This window comes from Artibeus jamaicensis, unplaced genomic scaffold (assembly GCF_021234435.1).
Source record: "Artibeus jamaicensis isolate MK-2021 breed Jamaican fruit bat unplaced genomic scaffold, CSHL_Jam_final scaffold_1964, whole genome shotgun sequence".
NCBI lineage: Eukaryota > Metazoa > Chordata > Mammalia > Chiroptera > Phyllostomidae > Artibeus > Artibeus jamaicensis.
This window is the reverse complement of record NW_026522030.1, coordinates 29,676,290-29,701,839: the sequence shown is the minus strand read 5'-3', so window position 1 is coordinate 29,701,839 and position 25,550 is coordinate 29,676,290. Positions and strand designations below refer to the sequence as shown.

The following is a 25,550-nucleotide window of genomic DNA, read 5'->3' as shown; positions in this document are numbered from 1 at the left end:
ATGGTTGAAGAACATGTACTATTTTTCAACAATTAATTACTAAGATCTGAATTAATGAACTTTTGGGGGTTGGTTAGGTACTGTTCTTTTGGGAGGTTGGGGACTTGATTATAAAATTCCATTGAGTAATAATTGAAGAAGTTGGGGTATAGGGAAGAATGTATATTTACTATTTAAATTCTAAAAATTTAGGGTTTTATGAAAAAAAAATCACATTAAAATGAATAAGGATCCTGTTGGGGGCTTTTGAAAATTGATTTCCAGTTCTGAAAATTAAATTCCGTGTTATGTTGTCCTGGTTCTTGAAGGTTGAATATTTGAGATGAATTCTGGTTAATAAATTGTGCTGTTAATGTGGCACCGTTGTCACTGCCTCCCTTTAATGGGCTTGCTGATGAGTTTTCCTCTTCCGTATGAAATACAACAGCCAGGATATAAAGTGTGTTTTAATATCATCTTGTTAATATTTTGGGAATTTGTAACCAGCTGACTGTTCTCTTTATTGCTTTCCTTTCCTTTTTTTTGTTTTTGTTTTTTTTGCAGGCAGAGATTGTCAAGAGGCTGAATGCTATCTGTGCACAAGTCATTCCTTTCCTGTCCCAAGAGGTAAGGCAGTTGGTTTCAGGCGCTGGGGTAAATGGGCGCCATTTCAAGTGGTTTTGCAGAAAAGGGATCGTGGGACTGACGCTTTGGCCATGTCAGTCTCTTGGTGTTTGTATCGCACATTTCCAGGATACAGTGTTTGTATTCCTACTTCTACACCTTATTAATGTTCAGTGGAATATGGTTGTGTTTATATAATGAAATACTTTCTAATGTGCAAAGGAAAATTCAGTTAGAATATTTAGCCGTCATTGGACAATGTAGTGTTGCTCAGAATTATGGCTGTTTGCCTTAGTGGCATCTACTAGGGTAGATTGAAAAATTGCCTGGAGGGCAGAAGTTTGTGCTGCATTTGTGTCACTGGGCAGTAGGCATTGGCAGAAAACTTATTAAATAAAAAGTACTTTATATAGTAAACAAACTAATGTAACTTTTGGGTAGCAGCTCTTAAAAAAAGTTACTTATTACTTGATGAAGTCTTTTAATTGCCTGTGTATTTGAGAAAAGATATGCAAGATGGACTCAGTGAATTCACTGCTCTGAGTGCCCCAAACTTCATTCATGCCAAAGCCAGCATTCGGCTTCCGCTGGCAGTGCACAGTGTCCGCACATGCACACGCATTGGAATGAGGGGGTGCATTCCTAGTGCATGGTGACTTCCATGCGGCTTTTTTTTCCTTTTTGTTTGCTTACTTGCTTTGGTAGTTGCAAAGTTGAGGTGAACATGCTGAAAAGGGATAATTTTTGCTTCCAGAGTACGGAATCCTTCATTGCTCAGGGAAGATCAGCCCTGAGAAGGAAGAAGCTAACTAAAGAAATATCTGCATGTTTTGCAGCTGCAGTGCTATGTGTTGTGGGACGGAAGGCACCGAGGCACTGTCCTCCTACCCTTCAGTTCTTTTTTGTTGTGCCACTGCTTTTCTGGAGAGCGTTCACCTCCTGCGTCCCAATGGGCATGAGCTAATGATGTTAGAATACAGCTGATACTTGTGTATGCATGTATGTTAAAGCGATGTGGTGTCCACTGTGACTTCCCCTTTGGTCTGAAATGAGTTATACCTCAGGAACCATGGGTACCTTTCATTGGATATATATACACCCCCGTTAGGGAGCTCATATCACCAACCCTGGACCTGGGTTAAAATCCTGAATTCAAATGCTCTTCTGGAGTGCCAACAATAAAGGATGTATTGTCTTTCTCCCGCTTTAGTTGTTACCACAAAACTACCACCCACTATATTCCCATTTACCTATTTCCACTCAGAATTTGCTTGTGACTAGGGTAGCTGGAAAGGTGAAGGAGAGTCAAGGGGCCTAATTGCATTTCTTTAGGAAGGCTTGGGTGCTTCTTCTTATTTGAAGCAGCTTTGCTTTATGGAGATACGGAGAATGGGAAGAGTGGGTGACCCCACAGAGCTGTAACCAGGCTGAGGAGTCACAGCTGAGGCAGAAGGAAAAGTTTGAATTATCCCTTGGGTGGCATTCGGCCTCTGCAGGCACAGACCTCTTATACGAAATCACCCAACAGCTCCTTCCCATGGCATGGTTGCAGGAGTGTTACATTTAGAAGTGGAAGGAGGTCGTGTGGGTGTGGGTGGGGCTAATTTGCCAGTAGGCTGTTTTCCCACGTGAGTTATGTTGTTCGTGGAAGCAGGCCCAGTAGGAACAAAATGTATAATGGTAGGTGGTACTGAGCAAGATTGGACTGGAATTAATTGGCTGAGAAAGTTGTACCCTGTAGAAGAAAGCCATGGGGGGGGGCGGTCCTGGTGGCTCCTTTTCTGCTTTAGGCTGGGAGCAGGCGGGCATCATAATCTCACCCTTCACTATTTATTTCCCCATTACTTTTGACATTTCTTGGTTGAAATCCTTGATTCATGTGTAATGAATGACCCATGTTGTGATTTTCTAAATCCTTATTCTGTGTATATCTGTTGCTCTGTTGACTTTGGATTTAATCAGTTCCCCCTCCCCACCCCCCCAGTTTCCCGAGGTGTGTTTATAGCTTCTAATGTGTGGGCCACAGACATGTTTGTTCGTGTCCAGTCCAGTCCTCTCTGATGTTTTGTGTCTGAATATCGCCCACCTTCTTTCCTCTTCTGGGCATTCTGTGAGCATCAGACTCTTTGCCTTTACCCTGAGGCCAGATGGACGTAATCTGGAGGGAGGGGAGGAGGCAGGTTATTAGAGGAAGATGAATTCCATTTCCTGTCTCTTCAGAGGCATGGAAAATCACTCTTGCATGGCTGCGAGCCTCACTCAGAACCAGGGTTGAAGGCTCCTAATCTGATCTTTTAACACCAGCTCTCTGTGTGACGGTCTCACTGCCAGAACGGCAGCTGCGGTATCAGAATTTATTTTAAAATGTTTTTATTTAAAACTTAAATGATTACATACAGGGAAAGAAAAAACATTCCCTGAAGACTGGTGTATAAGCTACAGGACAACAGTTGGAGAGATTTTTTTTTTGGGGAATTTGACAGAAACAAGAGGTAAATTTACATACATGTAGATGAAGTCTACTTTTAAGTTAGCCCCTGTGAGGTGATTAATGTACCTGCCTCATGTTGCTTGTGTCTAATGTAACACATTTTCTAAAATTAAAAAACTCTATAGTGCTGAATGGCAACTATTTAGTTTTAACTGCAAGACTTTGTTTTAGAAATAAATTGTAGAATTGTAGATCAGAGGTACTCGAAGTGCATTTGTGGATATAATAATCACAGAAAAAAGTATTTTCTTATTAGGTTTCACTAAGACTTTTTTTAAAATTAGAAAAAATTAAAGTCAATATATATTTTAATGATGTGCTTGTTGTACTCACGACTACTTCCAAAGTCCCAGGCATTAAAGACATTGCCAACTGTTGTAATTAAAGTATCACTGATAGTCCTTAAAATTTTATAGGATCCCTAACATCAGAATTTAGAGAAACCTTATAACTGAATCTTTACCTGTCTAAAGCTTTTTTCCCTCCCTTTTTCTTTTGGGTTTTAGGAATGGGTAAAGACTAATCTATATTCTGCAGCCCTCAAATTTCTTCTTTAAAGGGCAAATCTGAAAGTAGTAAGTGGGAAGCTCTCCTCTATCCCACTTTGGGTTTCATTTGCAGGGAAGAAACTATAAATAATCAACTCCCCATTGGCAGTTCCATAAGCCAGAGATGCCAGGATGATGACAGTCAGATCTGGGTCAGGTCTTGACCTCCCTGTTAAAGATTGAGTGGCTTACTATAGCCGAGTTAAGCTGGGTGACCTTTAGCAAGTGATTTGCCTCTCTAAGCCTCAGTTTCCTCATCTGTACGATGAGGTTAATAATAGCATGGGACACATGTGATCCCTTTGAGGATTATGTGGGATTATACACATGCAGTTTAGCACATAGTAAGCACCTCTTGATGTTTACCAGCAGTAGTACTAACTGCAACAGCAGCGAAGCTCTAGATTTCCTTGTAAGACTCGGAGTGAGTTTTCTTCCTCTCTAATGTCCTTCTGATAGAGGAAAAAAAGGCAAATTAAAACCAAACCTGGGGCTTGACACTAACTAGAAATCTCAGTGAGGCATTAGGTAGCCTCCAAAATGATTCTCTTCTAGCTCCAAAAATTATTTTTCACATTTAGCAAACACCTAATGCCTGCAAGCAGGGGTCCGTCCATAAGGTGCCAACTCTTCATGGTGGTCAACCTGTAGCGCTCACCTCAGAAGAGCAGCGGTTTTGGATGGGGTCTGTGTTTTACCCACAAAGCTATGTAGAAAAACAAACTTCTCCATCCATTTGGGATCTGGCTGCTTTAAATATATACCTGGTTGCTTAGAGGAAGTTGGTTTTGTGTTTACACGTAGTTTATGTGGATGGTTTTTTTTTTTTTTTTCTCCACAGTGATTTCAGGGTATTGCTTTTGTAGACCTTTAGACATTATGGGCCCTTAGCAAAGTTAAAGGTTGCTAGTAAATAGACATGTTGCTAGTGTCCCCCTCCTCCTTTTCCAAGAACGTACCTGTAAGAGGGATTCTAATGCAGACTGAAAACTGTATTACAGTTCTCACTTACAGGGTGCTACTTGTTACACCCTGGCACCAAGGTGTGCACTGTTTCTGCTAATTTGGCTTTGTGTTGGGAAAGTTGATCTTCCTGAGCTTTAATATTCCTAATAAATGATGGGGATAACCCCATTTTTATAACGTATATAAACATATTACAACATATATGTACTTAAATATAAAGCACTTGTGATAGAAATGCTAGTTTTGGTTTCCTTTTACTGGAGAATGGATTCTATTCCAGCTTATTTTGGGTCCCAAGACATTTGGAGAGAAAGGACTTAGTAAAAAAGTGGGAAGAGTTCAATGTAATTTCAGAGTGAGCTGGCTGGCAGACTTCCTATCAAGTTCGCTAGGTCTTGCAGATTAGGGGCTACTTCCAGCTTTCAGAGGAGGGGTGTGCTTTATTTTTTGGCAAAGCTGTAAGTGTGGATTTAACCTATTAGCCTAAACATTAAATATTAGGCACTTTCTGAAGACCTGATTTAGAGGAAAGTTGTGGTTTTTGCATGCTTATTTTCCTGGATTATAAAAATTGCTTGTTTTTGAGACAGGCAGGATATGTTTCATGTAATCAGCAAGGTATTCCTAAGACCTTTGAGAACTTCAAACCCCTGATAGGCTATAGGTGAAAATTATTGTAGTTGAAAATCTTTTTTCCTCAGGGTACAGTTGTATTTTTCAGAAACTTGCTGCTGCTCTAACAAGGAACAGAGAGAATTCATTGGAAGAGTCGTGTTGTGTTAGAGACAATGTGATAAGAACCTGAGGGTCAAGCAGACCTAGAGCCCAATCACAGCTCAGCCTTTATCATGTTGGGTAAAATACTTCACTTCCTAGGCTGCAGTTTCCTCATCCATAGAATGGGAAACCTGCACTGTATATCTGCAACATAGAGTTGTTATATGTGGATTAGTGACAGTGTAGAAAACCTAGCTGGATATTTGGCTACTTGAACAGATCAAAGGAATAATGGTTAGTTAAGATAAAAACTTGTTTTCATTCACAGAACAGTTTGCAGAGAAGCTGCTGTGGCTAATTTGGTGGCTCCATGATGTTGGGAACTCAGTTCCTCTTGTGTTGATGCTTATTATCACTGGCACCATCGTATCTATCCTGCCCTAGCCAGGGGCAGGGAAGACCCTTGGGAAGACCAAGGGCAGGTGGTTTCCACCACCACAACCCCCACCCCTAGGACGTGATGTTGGAAGATACTCATATTTTCGCTCACTTTGCAAGGAACAGTACCTAGTTACCTGCCCACAGCTAGCTGCAGGGCGACTTAGAAATGTCCTAGTTCAGTTGCCATTCTGCTCACCTAAACTTTTTACTAATGTAAGAGATAGGATATTAGAGGACAACTTACCAATTTCTTATAGACCTCACGCTATGCATAAAATAAAAAAGTGGCCATTATTATTATTGTCATTGTTGATTTGAAGGGAAGTCATATTGAGCCAGCTTTGTATCTTTATATGAAAACCTCTTACCCTGCCCTGGCTGGTGTGACTCAGTGGATTGAACACCGGCCTCTGAACCAAAATTTTGCCAGTTCAATTCCCAGTCAAGGCACATGCCTGGGTTGCAGGCCAGATCTCCAGTTAGGGGTGTGCAAGAGGCAATCGATTGATGTTTCTCTTACACATTGATGTTTCCTTCCCTCTTTTTATCCCTCCCTTCCTCTCTCTACCAAAAAAAAAAAAAGAAAGAAAGAAAAGAAAAACTCTAGCTCTGATGTTATTATCAGTACAACTCATATTTTAATTTATCACAAAATATAAATAATTCATAGTTCTTATTATAGAAGTCTCCTCCAAAGTATGAATTGTAAGGAAATGAACACCCATCAGGTGCTGTTTAGCATTCATATATTCACGGGGGGTGAAAAGGAACCCATATGAACAGTTACAGGCCCTGTGGCCTACATGCGCAGCCTGTATTTATGCCTGTATTTTTCAAAACACAGAGACTCTTAAAGACACCTCTCTTTTGAAGGGTGGAATGTAGCAGATCACACATAGGCCAGTCCTATTTTGTAGTAAACTGGCTGGAAGGAAAATGATACTTGACTGGAAGTTATTGTTAAGAAAATCTCTTTTCATGAGTGAACGTTTTGCAAGTCCTTGATTTATAATTTTTCCCCTTACCTATCTCAGACATCCAGACATATTCTTGTGAATATGTATTGTCTTTGATCTGGAGAAAATGGGGTGCACAGTTTTGACAGCTCCCCACCCCTGAAATTATGAAAGATATATATTGGATAAGTCACTCTTTGTTTTCTGAATATAAGACATCTCAGAAAAATTAGCTTAGGTTAACTGTTTTGCAGCATCAGACTTAATCCATTTTAATGTCTTAGGCCTCAAAGCATTTCCAGACCATAGAATGAAGTAACCTGAAATATGTGTGCAGTATGAAGAGAGAGAAAGGACATAAAAGCAGTTTCTTATGACCAGTGGCTTCCTAATTCCCATTTATTAAACCCCTGGTCATCGTTACCTTTGGAGAAATAGCACTCATCTTTAACCTTGTTTTCAGCAGGTAGTTACAACTTGTTTCAGTGCCATGGAGAACGAATATTCCCCTACTCCCCAATTTCGGTGTAATTCCATAGCTGTTGTCTTATTCTTTGAGTTACTTAAGCAGAAACAGGGCTGCACAAAGGTTGCTGGTAGAGGAGGCCTGGAGTCAAGTCCTGGTGGAACCCGCCTTGGAGGCCGGGTTTACAGTGTGCCACTCTATTTCCTGGCATCTGTTAATATTGATTTAACAAGTTAAATAAAGAATTCAGATCATTCTTTGACCATATTTAACAATTAGGAGTGAAAATTTTAGCTTTCTTGTATTTACCTGGGGAAAGAGAACATCCCAACTTGAATGCTCTCTGATGCAAATTTAAGTTTAACTCAAAACATGGGATTTATTGTCCTCTTAGCTGTTGTGATGCATAGTACCAAGTAGTGTCTGAGTTTTGTTTTAAAATTCTTTAGGTTTATTTGGGTGCTCTATATTTCATTTCAATAATACAGAATAATATACAATTGCATAATCATGATTGTATGCATTTTTATAAATTCTAATTCAAACAGGTTAGAATAACTAGTCAAATCAAATGATCTGTGAATTTCTGTTTTGGACATGCCGTTAATTAGGTCCTCTTAATTTGATGGTAAAAAACACCCCTTCTACATTATGAGATATGGGTGCATCTCAAATACATCTGATTTGGCACGTGTGTTAAAATGGTACTGAATTACTCTGAACCACATTTTGCATATATAGAATAATTGTAAAATAGACCTTGAGAAATGATCAGTTACTTTCGTGTTGTGCCTCAGGGAGGAAATGAACAAAATACAGTGGGTTATATGCACTGGTGGCAGTGTTCTCGCCTCATAATGGCACCAGGTTAACTCGTCTTATTGCTTGTTAACTTTGTAAGGAAATCAATGGCTTGTGATAACACGGTTTGATGTAGGAGAGGTTGGCTGAAATCACCAGAGATCTCCTGATAAGTATGCAGTGACACCCGGAAGACTACCTTCAGAAATCATTCATTAAGTGTCAGCAGCCTCCACAGTGTCACCTGCTTCCCAGTCAGGGTCATTTTTGTCAGTGTTGATTAATGTATCATGACAGCATTGCATACCTAAGGAATGACTAAGTACACCTGGGTTTGGGGCTTAGGGGATTTGGTCCAGTTTTCTGATTCTCACATTGGATAACTTCATTAACAGTTTTTTTTCTCACAATACTGAATGAAGCATCAGAGAGAATATTCCTGTCCCATGTTTCATGGCTGACTGACTGGCTTGATCTGCGTGATGATGTGTTTGGGTGACAATCGGATGTTGGGTGAGAACTTGGTGGGTGACATGATGTCCCGCTTGCCCTCTGCAAGTGAAAGATGGGTCTGGGGAGGGGGATCTTTCTTCCTTGCAGGTTTAAGTGTAGCCTTCCTCCCAAAGGCAGCAGTGCCACTCCTCAACGGTGTGTGTCTGAAAGAATGAACTGCATTTGAGAAACTGGCTAATTTTTTGACTTTCAGTTAGGTGGTGATCAGCTTATTACCGGAGCTAAGCTTTAAAATACTTTAAAGTGGGTCTGCATTGTACAATATAGCCACAGCCACAAGTGGCTGTTTAGATTTAATTTAAAATTAATTAAATAAGGTTAAAATTCTGTTTCCCAGTCCAGGAGCCACAATTTAACTGCTCTGTGTCCATCCATATGTAGTTACCATATTATTGGTACAGACCTGGGACATTGCCAGCACTGCAGAAAGTTCTCTTGGAAGGCAGACTTCTAGAGTGTTTATTGGATATATCAGTAAAGAATTCTCTGCCCCGGGGTCAAACCCAAATCCCAGGGTTTGCTCCTGAGAGCTTTAATACCAAATTCCAGGGTGGAAATTTTTTGGAAAGCTTTGCGTTCACACTCACTCTTTGAGATTTGAAGCCCAGAGTAGTTTACCAGGTTATTAGTCAAATTAAACCTGGTGGGATTGGCTGGTTGTTTTGTAATACCTAATTTCTTACGGGTCTAACACTTATTAGAATACTGTTTAGAAAAGGCTGACTTGAGTTTTGGTGAAATTTAAAGCTTATTTGTGTCAGTACACATGGTAGGGTTGCTGAAAAAAGGCCCAGCAGGATTTTACTGTGGCTTACTAGACTTGGAGGGACACTCAGATTTGAGCTGCTCGGCCTTATTTGGAGTATCGTGTCTAGTTGCACTGAGCACAACCAGAGGAGCAGCCAGAAGAATGAGTGGCCTGGGGGTGTCCAACCTGGAACACAGAAAATTGAAAGCATGCATTATGCCATTCTCAAATATTCGAAGTACATTCCAATGGAGGAGAATTTAGAGGCAAAACACTGGTCCAGTGGGAAGAAGGGTCCTTTTCTTCCTAAATGGAAAAAGCTTATCCATGAGGTAGTGAAGTTGCCTTTCAAAGAATGTGTGACCAAGGAGAGACAGACCGACTACTCTTTATTTTAGAGTATGGTAGAGGACATTTATCTCTTGGTTATAGTAATGGCCTTTGGCCTGTGGTTGGTATAGCAGTGCCATACTCCAATTTCTCAGCCCAGGCAGCATTTGGAAATTCGTAGGCATTTGGAAATATGGAGAGACTTTTTGGTTGATTGGTTGGCTGGTTGGCTGATTAGTTGTTACCGTACTTGAGGACTACTGGGTTCTGGGTCTCATGATTTCTAAAGGTTTTTTCTAGTTCTGAGGGAGTGGCTTGTTTGGTACATGTGGCTAGTGATTCTTATTGGCAAGAAGGGTATTCGGTCCAAGTTCTAGGTATCTTTCACCTTAGAATATTGGCCTAGCCCTCTCACTTTGCTCCCTCTACTCTGGTTCACTTCCCTGCCATCCATCTTCTTACTGTTACCAGGTATTTCTTACTAAAATGCAGAAATGACAGCACTCAGGTGCTTAAAATTTTTTTAATTAAGAAAAATGCCTTACCGAGGTAAAGTTCAGCTTCTTTGCATGGTTGCCTGCAGCCCTCTGCGTTTGACCTCCTGCTGCCTTACTGATTCCACTTCCCACTAGGGTGCGGTTTGTGGAGTGTGTACGTGTGTGCCAGACTCAGGTGACTTCACCCACTTGCCTGTGTAGTTTCTTCTGTAAATACCTCTTCCACTTTAAGGAGTTTGGCCTAAGTTTTGGCCATTTCCAAGAAGGCCCTCCATCCAGATCCAACCTTCTTTCCTTCTCCAGACGCACATTCTTTCTCTTCCTCCACAGACAAGCTCCTTTCTCCTTCCAGGAACCTTAGCTGAGCTGTTCCCTTTTCCTAGAATTCTCTTCTCCTGGCTCTTCATCCACAGGACTCCTGCAAATCCCTTCAGTCTCAGTTGTTGGGTCAGCTTCCCTAGGGAATCTTCCCCTAGGCCTGAGTTTCGATTAGATATTTCTCTGACAAGTGATTACTTAGCATCCTGTAATTTTCTTCATGGAAGTTATCTTCTAACTGTAATTACAGAGCCTCTTGAGTATTATCAGTTCACCAAATGTCTTGGTCATTACCCTTATCTCAGTTCCTACTATAAAGCCTGGTATATATATAGTAGGTGCTAAATAAATATTCAATGAATAAGAAAACGAAGCCTTTCCTGATGCCCCAGGAAGTGTGCTTTTGTCATTACTTTCTGTAGTCTTCCTTAGTGTTTTATACCCTGCAGTCCTGTATGTCTGAGAGTTCTTGGAGTAGGGGGCAGTTATCTATGGCTCACCGGTGGATCTCCATGTGTCAGGAACCTTGTTGTTCATTATAGGACCCTGTTTCATTTTACATCTTTGCCCTTCTACCCTTTTACTATCTCTATTAGTAAGTGGGGGTATTAAAAAAAGATTCTAAGTTGTAGAGGGTTTTGTTTTTAAGTTACTGTTTTAATTAAAAGCACCATTATCTATTGCCATGCTCCAAAGAGTATTGGCATGGCAGGTAACGTCATCGTAATCTCTGGAGAAATGTGCATTAAACACCTGTTACACACACGTTTGTGGTTTGTGAATGTCTGTTTCTGAGCAGGCTTTCTTGGATTTCAAGCTTATATTTATATTTTCAGTACTTGTCCTAAGCAAATTCAAAAAATAATTTTATGATGAACATAGGCAGTTGATTTAATGTATAGAATTTCATTTACCAACCTTTTTTTCCAACTGTGCTTGTACTTCTTAAACCATAGTATTTTATTGAGATATAATTTACATATCAAAAAATTCACTCATTTTAAGTGTACAATTCAATGATTTGTAGTAAATTTAGAGTTATATAACCATAACCACAATATAGGTTGCTTTTTTAAAGGATTCTTTAAGAATTATAACTCACGGTATTTTAAATAATAAACAGTAAATAATTCTCTTTTCCAAATCCTTATTAGAGGAATTCTATCCCCTAACCCCACACATCACCTTTGGCTTATTAATACATTCTTAGTGGTGTTTTATTTGGTGGTACTGTGTAAAGTTCAGATCGGGAGCTTATATCTGAGTGAGCAGCTTGAGCAATAAGAGAGGCCGAGAGGATGGTTAGTTGCCTTACGCAGGTTACTGGGTCTAGAGTGGCTGCGGTCACAACTTGTGGTGAGATGGCAGAGGGGAGAAGCAGGAAGTAGGAGAGGAAATGAGCTGTAGGGTGGAGTGGGAGGAGAAGAACAAATGGGGAAGGGGAAGAAAAGGGGAAGAGGTGGCAGAAATAATGGGAAAGCCATCATGTTTCTAAGAAGATGTGAAAAACTTGCTGTATTTTCTGATTCATAGAGGTTATTTGTTGCAATTTGAACATGGAAAAAAATGCTTCCTTTGAATCAGTTTGTAAAAGTACTTTGGCCTTCTTTGTGTTTCATTCGCTCCTTTTCTGAGTTTTCATTTTCATACCTTATCTGGTACATGCTTCTTTAGTCTGTGGTACAGTGGTGCTGTGTTCGCTGAGTGAGCAGTGTCGGGGTTTCTGGTGCTTTCGGAGCACAGAGGGGAGGAGGCATTCTCTGCATTAGCGAGCTTCTATTCAAAAGGTCGTTCCTTAAACAGATGATTCACAGTTGTAAGCAGAAATAGGGAAGTAAAGTGCTGAATTACAGGTAAAGTTTAGATGTGGCATAACATGGCCATCGCCATGAGAGATGGGGAAGGAACTGAATCATGACTTCCACTGCCATTTTAGCTTTTTAACAAGAGCTTCTGTAGGAACGTCACATGTCAGTGTTATGGTTCACTGATGTATTTCTGGTTTTCTCCATAAATACATTTGATTTTAATGCTGAGCCAGAAAGATATCCCCACTGCCTAAGGCATACGTGTGTATCTTGGCAGCTGGAATCCAGTTTATGAAGCAAAAGTTGAACTATCTTTAAGGTAGAAAGGCCCAAACTAGATATATTTTCTGCATCTCTGTCTTAATGAAACTGTTCTTTGAAAGCTTACTATAAAGAAGATGATGTCTTAGTAATAGGGAGATATTTCAGTAGTATAGACAAAGGGCAGAGAGGAAGACTGGCTTAAAAGCTTTTGTTGAATGAATGGATGCATGAATAGAATGAAACATGTTGGATGTATGTACATATGGTCCTTGAGTCTTTGGGTTTTTGGAAATGTCGAGCAGTGATTGTTGAAAGTAAAAGGTGGAAAAGTCCATAAAAATTTGTGTTCGTATACTCACTTTGGGTAATAGATAAATCCCAGAGTTGTCCTACATGTTGTCTTTTTCTTTGCTTTTGAAGTACTGCCATTTCCCACTACTCTGACAACCAGATTACTTTAAATCTATACATGAGCTCTGTACTTGGAGCATATTAGGCACTCAGTAAACAGATAATGCTCAGATTGGCTTTAAGGGAAAACTACTATTCCTGGTCATTTTATTGGTTGTGTCTGTCCTCTAGTGTTCTGACAAATCTTTAGGTTTTTGACTTTATTCAGAGAAAGAGAGAAATGATTTCACTTTGGCAAATATTTTATTAAAGAGCAAGAGAATGGACAGATATATCTGTGAAGACTTTGGGATTGCTTCTTAAGCCCTTGTTTTAAAACTTAAAATTAAAAAAAAAATCAAAGGTATATTTAATGTTCAGAGTTTATGGAAAGCTTCAAATTCAGTGATCTGTTTTTTTGACATTTTTCTTTCAATTAGTTAGAGACAGAAAATACATGTTTCTGTTAGGGTGAAAACACCACATGGAGATAACTAATTTGAAGTGACTTCCTCTTCCACATCACGTCCCCCACTGTCTCTGCTGTACAGCTTGTAGATGCAGTGGTTGTCACCCACCCAAGTCGATCTTGGTAACTATTTCTTTGAGGGTTTTGGAATGTAGTACCACATAGCTCAAGGGGAGTTTCATGTCTAACTGATGGCTTAGCTCTTTGTATGCATTAGGTAGTGTATGATAGCTGGGCTTCATATTTACTTAAAGCAGTAGAGAAAGTTAGCTGCATTCTCAGCTGAGATCAGCCCAGAGAGAACTCTTCCCAGGCACACGGAAGAATGCCTGTTTTCACAGCATAAGCCCTTTGGCTCTTTCTTCCCTAAACTTAGTTAAAAGAAGTCCAAAAAAGACTCTCAGAGACCAAATTTGAGCATGCAGATACCAGAGTGTTCAAGTGTATTTAGGTGGAAAAACTATTTATATTTGGGGGCACTCGTGTATGCCCAGATTTGAGTACCTCCATGCAGAGACTTGTGTGGTACTTAATTTTTTAATGTCACAAAAATTACTGATACCAGTTCTAGATCATTCTTTGTAGAACTGAATCATGGATAGACAGGCGGTCCTATACTATCTATTCTAGTTTTTCCCAAAGAAAAACAACTTAGACTTGAGGTTTTAGTTTTTCCATCGTATTTAAAAGAAATATCTGAAGTCCTCATACTTTTCTACTAGTGAGAGTTGTATGTTTTAAATCTCTTAAATATGCAGCCCTTCATTACAGGAATTCAGGTATGAACATGTTTCACATTTATAGAAGAAACACAAAAGTTTAGTTTTGTTGTCCTAGTGTTTGACGAACATGAGAAATTTGAAAAATAATTATTTCTAGAAAATATTTTGAAAAATTTTAAGTAGGTGGAAAGAGGAGGGGGGCGGGTACAAAAGAAGCAGGTGAAATGGGTTTTGTGTTAGTTAGTTGGTATTAGGGAGGTTGAGTCTCGGTGTACCACTGACATGAAAGTAAGTTTAAGCAGCTTCTACCAGTTGTAAGGGAGCATCCTTCCCAGGGCACAGTTGGATGCCCAGTTACCTCTCAGCAGTATAGACCCCAATGTACCTTAGGCATTTAGTCATCGACCACCCCGGGGCTTTTCTTTGAAATGCGGAGACCCCTAAATCCTGTTTTGCGTGTAAATGAAGTTAGAGCACATGTTAGGAAAAGCTATTCTTGACCTACTAGAAAACAAATAATTGTATTCTGTTTCTGATCTTCATTTATAGCACCAGCAACAAGTGGTGCAGGCTGTGGAACGGGCCAAGCAGGTGACCATGGCAGAACTGAACGCCATCATTGGGGTACGTGGCCTTTCCATTTTAGTTCTGATCTTGGTGTTTGTCATCAGCTCTCTCACTCTCTCTCTCTCTTTAAATTTTATTCCATCAAAAGGGCAAAAGGTAGTAGAGGACCACAAAGGGAAATGAGTCACCTTGCCCTGAATCTCATGTGAAATTTGGTGGCTACCTCAGAAACTTTGGATCGCATTCTCACCAATTCAACTTGACATGTTCCTGAAAACTCTCCTCTGAGGAGACTAGGCAGTTTTCATAATATTTCTTTCCTTTGCAGTCAGCTTCTGTTGCTAACCTATACTGGAAAAAGATTCGTATTGCCTTGATGTTAAAATGAGCTGACTTCTTTTATCTTTCCTCAAATACAGAGTATCTTAATATCATTGTTAGTGGAATAAAATGTACATTTTGCATAACCCTGCTACTCTTCCCTGTGATGAGTGTTCATAAGGGCTAGTGTTCATTTGTAGAAAGAATAATACAGAACACCTTTTTGAAAAATCATTGGCCTGGTGAAAAAATCCTTCCTGGTGATTGATAGTGTTACATAGAAATCCTGCAGGAGTTCATGGGATTGGGCAGTCATTCTACTTGTATATGTTTTTGTCCTCCCAGATTAAGGTAACAAATAATGAAATAAGGTGCTAAAACTTAGAAATAAAAGTGAGAAAGTCATGGCTGACAACGAACACAATGTTCACATCTCTATTTCTCTAGCTGGTGTAGTTCCTTGGGTTTTTTAATGAAGACACTACAGTTGTACTTGCCTCTTTCTGCCCCCTCCCAGATACTTTCTTTTGTGTATGGATTGTACACAAAAGTCTCCCCCACCCTCAGTGTATCAAACACTTTGAAATGCTAATTATTCCATTTACTTTCATCAAAATTCAAATTGCTGAGTGAAGATGCAGATAAGGGTCTCCTGATAATCAATCTGAAGTGAAGATGTTGCTTCAATTATGTCTCTGTCCTTTAACAAGGAAATCAGAACTCGGGGACAGAACTCAGGGATGATGCGGAAGTGGTGGCACAAATCCTCCGATTGAAACTTGTTTTTAATGGGCTGTTTTGAGCTCTATTTTGTGTCCCTTTGACCACACGAAAATAGTCCTAAATTAGAGACAAAATACATGGGAAAGTAACCTTTATTTCCTCAAAAGTGGCCTTGGAAGAGGCTGAATCTGAACAAGCCACGTAGACTCATTTGTCATACATTTTCTTTGCTGGGAGCGTGGGGGAAAGGTGAGAGAGGAATACATTTCACAATTAGTTATTTCCTAAAGTTCCAGAAGACAGCAGCATATTAAATGTTTTAAAACATCGACAAAACTTTTAAACTGGCATCATATGTAAAATTTCAGCTGTGTTTGCTGGAAGTGTGTGTTGTGGTTACGGGGGTGTATTCTGGTCACCACCTCTTCCAGGGTCACTAGGGACAGAACCTACATTGAAGGAGAATGGGTGGAACGAGAGTGCAGTGGCTCCTGTCTGGCTTGAGTTGTTCATTGTACCAACTACTAAAATACAGTATCCATCCTAACTGATGTCTGGTTGATGGCCTTCTCTAGGGAAACAGAGCTCTGTTTTCTTTCTTTTTCAAGTCATTACTGTCTGTACAGTGAAGAGATGAATCTAACTACAAAACACACTGTTTTATGTTGGAGTTGCTTAAAAATGAGAGGGAAGTTGTAAAAATCAGAACAAGTCCCCATCCCTTCACGTCAAGTATATTTCACTGCTGTTTTCCATCTATTTCATTTTATCTACTTTGTTTTGAATGGGATGGCAGATTGCCTTTTCTCAGGGAAAGGGTGATTTATTAGACTATAGCCGAGTAACTGACATAGATTGTGTATATATGGATTTAATTATTAAAATAAAACTAATTTAATTTTGTGACCTAGAAACTTATTTGAAGAACTAACTCAGAGCTTCCTGCTATCAAAGCAGCATGTACTATAGTTGGTGGATCTGGTGGGAATTCCAAATTATTTGTATATGAGCAGAAAACGAAGTCAAAAATCACATAGTCTGACTTCTGAGAAGTAGGTTGCAGTAATAGAAAAACCTAGCAGTTTAGGGAGCCACAAACCAGGTGAGGAGGAAAGCACTGGAAAAGAAACTGCTGCTGCTGCTGTTTTGTCTCTGGTCTTTGTCTGTTTCAGCTCCGGTAGTGCCTTGTGTCCAGTAGTTTTCAGAGTTGTAACATTGTGGAATTTGAAATGCAACTGCTGTTGCCCTTGGGCATGGCTGAGCTGTGAGGTGCTGTTGTTTTGACCTCCTACCAAAAGTGATGAGGGGTCAGTTTTAGATTTACTTGAGTCTTAGACTGTAGTAGGCAACGATTTTCTGTACCTAGGAGATGAAAATTTTCCCCTTGAGAAGCCAAGACCCATCTAAGTAAGCCCCTGCAGACGTTTATCACCAACATGTATCTTTTTTTTATATGTATGCACACTACCCAGACAACACAGTTGTTCTTAGATTTAATGAAATCTCATGAAGCACCTTTGTAACGCAGCAATATTATTCTACCTTCATTGGTAAATGAGCCAAGCCAGTGATCCATGCCGTTTAAATGCAGAATGCTGAGGTGAGCCCCAAACCTGGAGAGGCTGCTTGTTCTCCTGACAATGAGCTGGTTGTGCTTAATGGAATGAAACACAGTTATGATGATTTTTTTCACAGGTCATGTTCAGTTTAAAACTGTTGACAGATTGAAGTAAGTTAAATATCACTTATCTTTTATTTATAAGGAAAAAAAGCAGGAAAACTCCTGTGTTGTTTTTTATGGTTAATATTTTATGTTTTGTTTGGATTGGTTGTATTTCATGAATCCTTGAAGCCTTCCTGGAGTTCCCCGGATAGGCTGAGGGAGTGTTATGTATCTAGTTTGATCTTGTCATGTGCCCTACTGGCCACTGTGTTTTTAAATTAGAATCTCTGAGATCACACTGTAGGAACAGCACGCAAATTGTAGTTTTAAATCAGTAATATGATCTAATTAGAAATGATGTTTTCATTTCCTGTATTATTAAATTGAGTCATCTGACTATCTTAAAATGCTTTTTAAATCCATTACACTATATAATCAGCACATGCTGTGTGAATGTGGTTATGCTTAATAAAGGAGGCTGACTTAGGAACCTCATAAAATGTCACCAAAGAAGCTACCATTAAGAAACAAAAGTTTTATTAGTATATTGGAAAAGAAAATGTTTGGTTTGTAAAAATAGAAAATGAGCTTCCTGTGGATTTCCCCCACTTTTTAAACCTCTTTGAAGAAAAAAGTGATAGAAATAGGTTTTTTTTTTTTTGAAAAAGCACACCCCCTAAAAAAACCCTTAGGAACAGAACAGGTATGCTATAGTGTTGTAGGAAAATGCAGTTTAGCACAAGAAATGCTGAACCTCAATTTTTAGCAGTGACATTTTAATGATAGGAAGTCTGCAAAATTATTTGCCATCAATTGTGAAAGCAATAACAAGCCTTGGTGGTTTTTCACACTCTCTGTGTTAAGTGCTTTTAGAATGACAGCGTAAACTGTGTTAGAGAACTCCAAGGAAGTAAAACTGATTAAAATGTTCATGCTTGAATGCTGCTGATGGAATAGTTCATTTGGACTTTCTCTACCTCCTGCAGCTCAAGCTGAAATATTAAAATTCAGTGGATTTAAATCTCTCTCCTCTCAGCTCAGGAAAAAAACATTACATTTTAATAGGTTTTAAACCCATAATTCATTGGTTTGGAGCAGCACTATTAAATCTATTTAAATATTACTTGTATTACTAAGGAAATGATTTAAAGGACTTTGCCTTTACTATCCTATGTGTTTGAGTTATTTTTTTAAAAGACAACACCTTCGGGGGTTTTTTTCTTCCTCTTAGTATTTTGTTTTATTGTCCTTGTCATGTGATTAGCCCTTAAATTACATACGTACACACTCCAGATAGGCATTTTGGCAGAAGGTTTTGTAGTGTGACAGTTTTAAAATATATGTCCCTCTCTTTCCAATGTCGTTTTCAAAACTGTCATTTTAAGTTTCAGAGCATTTAGATGTACCATTGTGGTAATTTTCCCTTGTAGCCTCTTCTAAAAATTAGCAGTAGGCAAACTCCCAAAAGGTATAAACATGTGGGTATTTATAAAAATGTGTGTGTGTGTGCGTTGGGTATTTATAAAAATGTGTGTGTGTGCGTTGTGCCTCCGTTACAGCAACACACCCGAATAACACAAAACCTGAAAGAAAATAAAAAATATAACTGTTTTTGTAACAAAAGCACAAATGTATTAAGTAGACAAGAACCGTGTTTTCGTTGTTTTCATCTCTTGGGTGTTTGCGACTAACGGGTTTCCAGAGGTGGTGGTAATTTTGCAGTAGCGCTGTTACCCTGTTTGGGGCAGAGGTGTTGTCCTTCCTGGGCCCACTTCATAGCCCCTTTCTCTCTCGCTGTCTGTTGCCTTTACAACTTACATCCTGGCTTCACTGCTCTGCTCAGCTACACTGAATAAAGTGCTTGCATTCCCCCAGTGCTTTGTGTGGGGCCTTTGTGGGACTCCACCTTTCACTTATGCATTTGCAGCTCTGAAAGGTGAGGGAATCACCCACCCTGGAGAGTAAATCCTGGCCCTGAAGGCAAGCAGTCAGCGGAATGTGAGGGTGGACGATTTTGAGGTGCTGTCTACATTTTCTCCACCGAGTCCCAGCAGGATGGGGCCTCAGTTGCCCAATGATGGTGACCAACTCTTGGCATAGTGATTAAGAATACATCCTGGTTGTGAATTGCCCTTCTCCAGTTCTCTTTCCCCAGGCCTCTCAAAATTGCCTGCAGCCAAGCCCTGTCCTTCCTGCTTTTCTGGAGGAACTAAGACCCTGGGGATTGGACTTCATAGGCCTCAGGCTCTGTAACAGGGTTTTCTGGTGGAGATTGGCAGTTACCTCAAGTACTAGAATCATGATTGTTGAACAGTTCAGCTTTTACATTATTTTTTAATAAATACTTTTCAGTAACTTATAGGCAAGCTTCCCTTTCTTGTTCTTACTCCACCTGATTACTACTGCACATTTTCTGTGTGTACATGTTATGGGGTAGACTGAACTCTGACATAGATTTGTGTTTTATCAGAGATCGTTGTTCCAGGTTTGTTACTGTCTCTACTGAACAGTGTGCCTAGAGCTTAAAGGCTTCATAAAATGTGCTGGCTGCAGGTGGCATGATGTACTTGGATGGCTGAGATGGGGGCTGGGGGGCAAAAGGCAGTTTTCCTGCAGGTATGGGGCTTGGCTCCCCTGTTCTCACAGAGCGTGGTAAGGCTGTGATTGCACACAAGCCAGTGCAGTTTTACACCGCGGGTCTTACCTTCCTCTGTGTCTTATTTTTGTTAGGCCTACCCTTTATTTACCCTTTCTGTTTTTGTTTTTGTTTTTTTTTAACTGGCTCATTTACTGTAGATCAGGGGACTACATTATTGAGTGGTGTCATAATCTAATCTTTGTGCTTCAGTTCAGTGAAATTCTGAGAGTCAGTAATTTCTCTTCTCATACAAAGACTCATATAGTCAAGTCATTTTTTAACTCTACCTCCACTTAAGAACTTACTATAAACTATAAAAAACACGTAAAGAGCAGGATTTCTAATTTGTTCTGCACTTCATTAATTTCTATTACAAAGTTTCTCTAGAAGAAATTCCTAGAAGCTAGTCTCAGGGTGTTAATTTTTTTGTTTTGTTTTGTTTTGCTTTGTTTTGTTTTTGTAAATTGTTGCTAACATGAAATGCTACTATTTTTCTTTCTGTTGAGGGAAGGCACCCTTCATTTCCATCCTTCCCACTAATAAATGTATTTCCACGGTTCAGGGAAGAGTTCAGCACACAGTGCAGAATGTCTGGGTGGGTGCATCTGACATTGCTTGAGGCATGTGGGCGTTGGGCTTCCACTGAAGAACGCAGCTTCCCAGATCTATGAATCTGCATTTCATTTGCTCCAGGAGCCCAGGGGTCCTGATGGGAAAAGGTTACATAAAAAAAGCAGGTTATACTCAAAGCAACTTGCAAGCTTGTGCACTGCTATCCTTTTTTATTGTGACCATTTTCTGTTCTTTACATTTTGCTTCCTCTTTTCTAATTTTCTTACTGACATCTTCCAGTAGTGTTTCTACAAGCAGCATCACCAGCTCCCGTTGAACCAGACCTTTTTCCTTGTGGACTCAGCCTGCCTGTGTCACTCTAAGATGGGAGGGAGTGAGGAGGCAGGGCCAGCTCACTGAAGAGGCCACTAAGAGGTTAATGGCTTAGGCTGAGTTTTAAGGAACACTGGTATGTGTCCTCAAAGCTCCCTGGGAGATCACTTTGGGAATCCTCTTACCTAAAAATGCATTTGTGACCTCGAGTGTTCTAAGGACCTTGGTAAAAAGGTTAGAACCTTTTAGGGACAGTAAGAGTGATTTAATGATTAGATCTGCTGTTCATGCATTCAGCAAATATTTGAGTTCCTACCAAATCCTGTTAAAGGGGCACGTTTTGTTTTCATTTTGAATGATATTTTTAAATGTTTTGTGAAATGTATTCTGAAGTGATCTTCAGATTACATTTAAATCATCTTATGAAAGTTTTGGTAGTTGTAAGCTTTCTAATTTTGTATTTTATTATACTGAATCAACTTTTAATTAATACATTTTAATTTTAATAAAACTGTAGTTTCCAAGGATGGCAGAGTAAAGAGAAACAGATAATAGAAAACATAATAAAAATGAGGCTGCATATACTTGCAAATTTGTATAATTCTTTATACTTATATATATGGAATTAGTAATCTAGCAGTATGCATTCATTATTCATATATTCTGTATGCTTTTTTAAAAGTCAGATTTATCAAGGTATAATTTACATAAAGTAAAATTTACCCCTTCTTGGATATAGTTGTGTGAGACTTGACAACTGAATATAGTCATGAACTATCTACTACCACTGTCAAGATGGAGAGTCTCTCTCTTTTCTGCCCTGCCTACCCTTTCATATTCCGCTGTTTTGTCCTGGCTGGTGTGGCTCACTTGGATGGAACACAGTACCATAAACTGAAAGGTCACAGGTTTGGTTCCTAGTCAGGTTGCGGACAAGAGGCAGCTGATTGATGTTTCTCTCATGCATCAATGTTGCTATCCTCTCTCTCTCTCTCTCCTCTTCTCTCTAATACCAATAAGCATCTTTGGGTGAGGATAATAAATAAATAAATAAATAAATCAAGTCCTTCTTCTTTGTAGTCAGTTCTTTCCCCTTCCTAGACTTTGGCCAACCACCCATCTTCCCCCCCCCCCACGCAAAGTGGGCCTTTTAAAGAATGTCTTATAAATGAAACTATATGGTATATAGCCTTTTGAGTTTTCATCTTGCATTTAGCACAGTGCATTGGTCTGTTTGTTTATATCAGTGGTTAGTTCCTTTGTATAGCTGAATAATATATTCCATCCTATGGATATAACAGTTTGTTTAGCCATTCACCCCTGGAAGGACAGTTGGACTTACCCCCAGTTTTTGGTGATTATTATTAATAAAGCTCCAATAAGTAGTCACATACAGGTTTTTGTAAGTGAATTTAAATTTTCGGTTTTTGGGGGGGTCATTACCTCAAGTGGAATTGCTGAGTGATATGGTAAGTCTGTGTTTAACTTTTTAAGTAACTAAGGCATTGTTTTCCACGTGGCCACAGTGTTCTGCTGTCTCACTGAGATGTATGAGAGAGCCTTTGCTCCGCAGCCTCATCGGCCCTCGGAACTGTAGGTCTTTAGCCGTTTCTAACAGATCAATAGTAGTGCTCCTGCTTTTACGCTTTTTCATGACAGCTATTGACATTGAACTTTTTGTGTGTTTATTTGCCATCTTCTTTGATAAGTATCTTTACCTCATTTCTTGTCAGTTGTTTTTATTACATTTTGAGTTTTTAAATATTCTGGATATAACTCATGTATGTATTTTACAAATGTTTTTTTCTAGTCTGTAGTCGTTTAATTTCTAATAGTATCATTTGAAAAGCAGAAGTTTATAAGGCTGATGAACTGTAATTTGTGAAATTTTTTCCTTTATGAGTCTTTCAGTGTTGTCTTTCAATAATCTTTGCCTCATTCAAGACCACAAAGATTTTCTCCCCATTTTTCTTCTAGAAATTTTATGTTTAGCACCATGATCCAGTTTCAGTGAATTTTTGTTTGTGGTGTGAGATGTGGATCGAGTTCCTTCCTTCCTTCCTTCCTTCCTTCCTTCCTTCCTTCCTTCCTTCCTTCCTTCCTTCCTTCCTTCCTTCCTTCCTTCCTTCCTTCCTTGTTCTCTCCCTCCCTTATTATTTTCCCTCCCTCCTTTTTCTTGTCTCTCTCTCCTCCCTTCCCTTCCTTTTTTCTTTTCTTTCTTTTTCCACATGGACATCCAATTCTGCTGTTCAGCATCATTTGTTAAACAGACTATCTTTTCTCCATTGAATCATCTTTGTACCATTGTTGAAAAACTGTTGACTATATGTGTGGGTTCATTACTGGACTCTATTCTAATCCATTAAACTGGATAGTTTGGCCAATGACAAAATGTTTTGAGTTCGGTAGCTTTGTTATTGATAATTTCCCTTCCCTTTTATGCTTATTGAGTACTTTAGTGTCCCCACCCTCTTTCCAGTACCCCTCAGAACTCGGGTTCTTACTGTTCGTAACCTAGAGGCTGACCGATGGAGGCTGAAGAATCCCATCTCAGTGGAAAAACTTTCTCTTATGTCAAAAATGCTCTCTCTTGTGAGCCAGACTGCTTTCTCAGGGTGGGTGCGTCTTCATCTCCTTTTAGCCCCAGGCACACCCTGATGTAGTCTCCAGCAGCCTTCCTCGTCCTAAGGCTTCTTGTGTGTGTGTTTGTCTTTCTGTATTTCACTGTGCGTACAGCAGCCAGAGTAATCTTTTTCCGAAATATAAATTGGATCCTGTTGCTCCCCTGCCTAAACCCTTTCTCTCATGGCTGTCCACTTTGCTTAGAACTAAGCCTAAGTTTTATACAAGATTCTGTGTGGAGTGACTCTCTGCCTACCTTTCTGACTTCACATTCCGCTCTCTCTTTATGTGACTGCCCTTCAGCCACACTGGCCTTTTCCTACCGTCCCTGGGTCACCCCAGGCGTCTTTTTGACGGAGGGTGTGTGCGTCAGCTGTTCCACTTCTGGAGCACTCGTGCTCCGTGTCCTGCGTTTCTTGAGAAGGGACTTCCCTGGCAGCAGACTTTAGTAGCTTTCACCAGGTTCATTCTCTGTCCCTTTAACCCGTTTTCTTTTTCTCATAGTGCTTATCATTTATTGACCTGTGTGTCACTTTTCCTTCACACTCAGGTGAGATTGTGTTCACGTTTATAGCCTTGGTACCTAGAATGATATGTAGCTCATTATTTTTGGTAAGTATTTGTACAGTAAGTACTCAGTATGTTCAGTAAACATGGAGTGTGTTTATAATGTTTAATGAAGATACGCTCAGTATGTATTTGTTAAAGGAACAAATCCTCTATTTTAATATATTTTCACATTGGGAGTTTTCCCTTCACGATTTTGAGCCAGCATTGAGTGGAAACATGGGCTGGTAAAAAATACACTGTCCCACGGTGTGACTGTAGGAATTTCGTTTTCTCACTGTAGAATACAGGGATGAAGCTCGTAACTCAGCACGCACTCCCTAGTTTTCTTACACTGTGTGATTTTGTAAACATTTGACAACAAAGTTCTTTTTTTTAACTTCAGAGGCCTTTGTGTCAGTTATTTATTTTTCTAGATTCATCGTATCTCCAGACATACATATTTTTTCTTAAAATGGGTACCTAAAAATAGAAAATGTTTATTGAGTACTTGCTTTTTGTCAAGTACTGTACTGTGCTGAGCATTTGCATGTGGTGTTTTGTTCAGTTACCCACATCAGCCCATGTGGAAGGCAGTAGGGTTGTTGTCCCAACTGCGCAAATAATGAGACCAAGGCTCTGAAGGGGTCGTCGTCTGAAGGCCGCGCAGGGAGAAGGTGGCAGAAATAGAATCTTAACTTAGACCTCAGAGCTCACACTTTTATACTTGTCCCTTATTTGTTCCCTCAACTCCATGTTGTTCTTTCTTTTCCTTTAGGATCAGTAGTCTCTTTATCCCTGTCCACTAACAGGATTGTCCAGTGCTCAGTGAGGGAAATGGAACTTGGGTGTGCCTGCTTGCATGTACTAATAGGTTAGCATAAATTGTCTGGAACTTACTCTCATATAAGAATCAAAAGTTGTCATAAACACCACTGCAAGGCAGGTGTTTCGAACTTAGGTCCAAGGATCTTGGATTTTGTGCTTGGGTGTTAGGCTGTCCGTTAGCTCCCTGGCATGTTTGCAGAATTGAGTGTGTATATGTGTGTGTGTGTGTATGTGTGTGGGGGGCTGTGTACAAGACCTAGATATGAAATAATGCGATAGTTGGTGGAGGACACGTAGACAGAAAACAGTTTTCTGTAGCATTATAAGGACAATTGTTTGGAATTGTAGAAATCAGGAGTTTGCACTGAATTGGTTTCTAAATATTGCCCAAGGGATGGGGGAGTTTCTTGAACTATTGATATTTTAAAAAAAACACCAAAAAACAAAGCTGTGTTTTATTTATATTGTCATGGGTATTATGGAAAATCATTCACACATATAACATATTTTGGGGAGTTGAGGGGCGACTTTGCCCTCAAGTCTCCCCATCTGCCACGGATGAAAGTAAACATTACCAAGACATGATCTGCTTGTGGAAGGAGAGGTGGCCGGTCTCTCCGAGGGAAAAGGCCAGGAGCCCCTTCGTCCAGGGGCTTTTATTGGGTTGTAATACACAGGAATACAGGACAGCAAGGATCAAACTGTAGAT

At 39.7% G+C, this 25,550-nt stretch overlaps 1 protein-coding gene across 9 annotated transcripts in view; it reads left to right on the top strand.

Moving 5' to 3' along the window:
* Positions 1–25,550, top strand: part of LOC119035888 (transducin-like enhancer protein 4) — a 144,799-nt gene that overhangs the window by 34,440 nt on the left and 84,809 nt on the right. For 4 of the 9 annotated variants that reach the window (XM_037127394.2, XM_037127393.2, XM_037127396.2 and 1 more), the window contains exons 5-6: positions 544–606; positions 14,598–14,672. In XM_037127394.2, coding sequence (XP_036983289.1) covers positions 544–606; positions 14,598–14,672 — 138 coding nt within the window. The remainder of the gene's footprint in view (positions 1–543; positions 607–14,597; positions 14,673–25,550) is intronic. The other 5 variants (XM_053656223.1, XM_053656222.1, XM_053656224.1 and 2 more) reach the window with 2 other exon arrangements.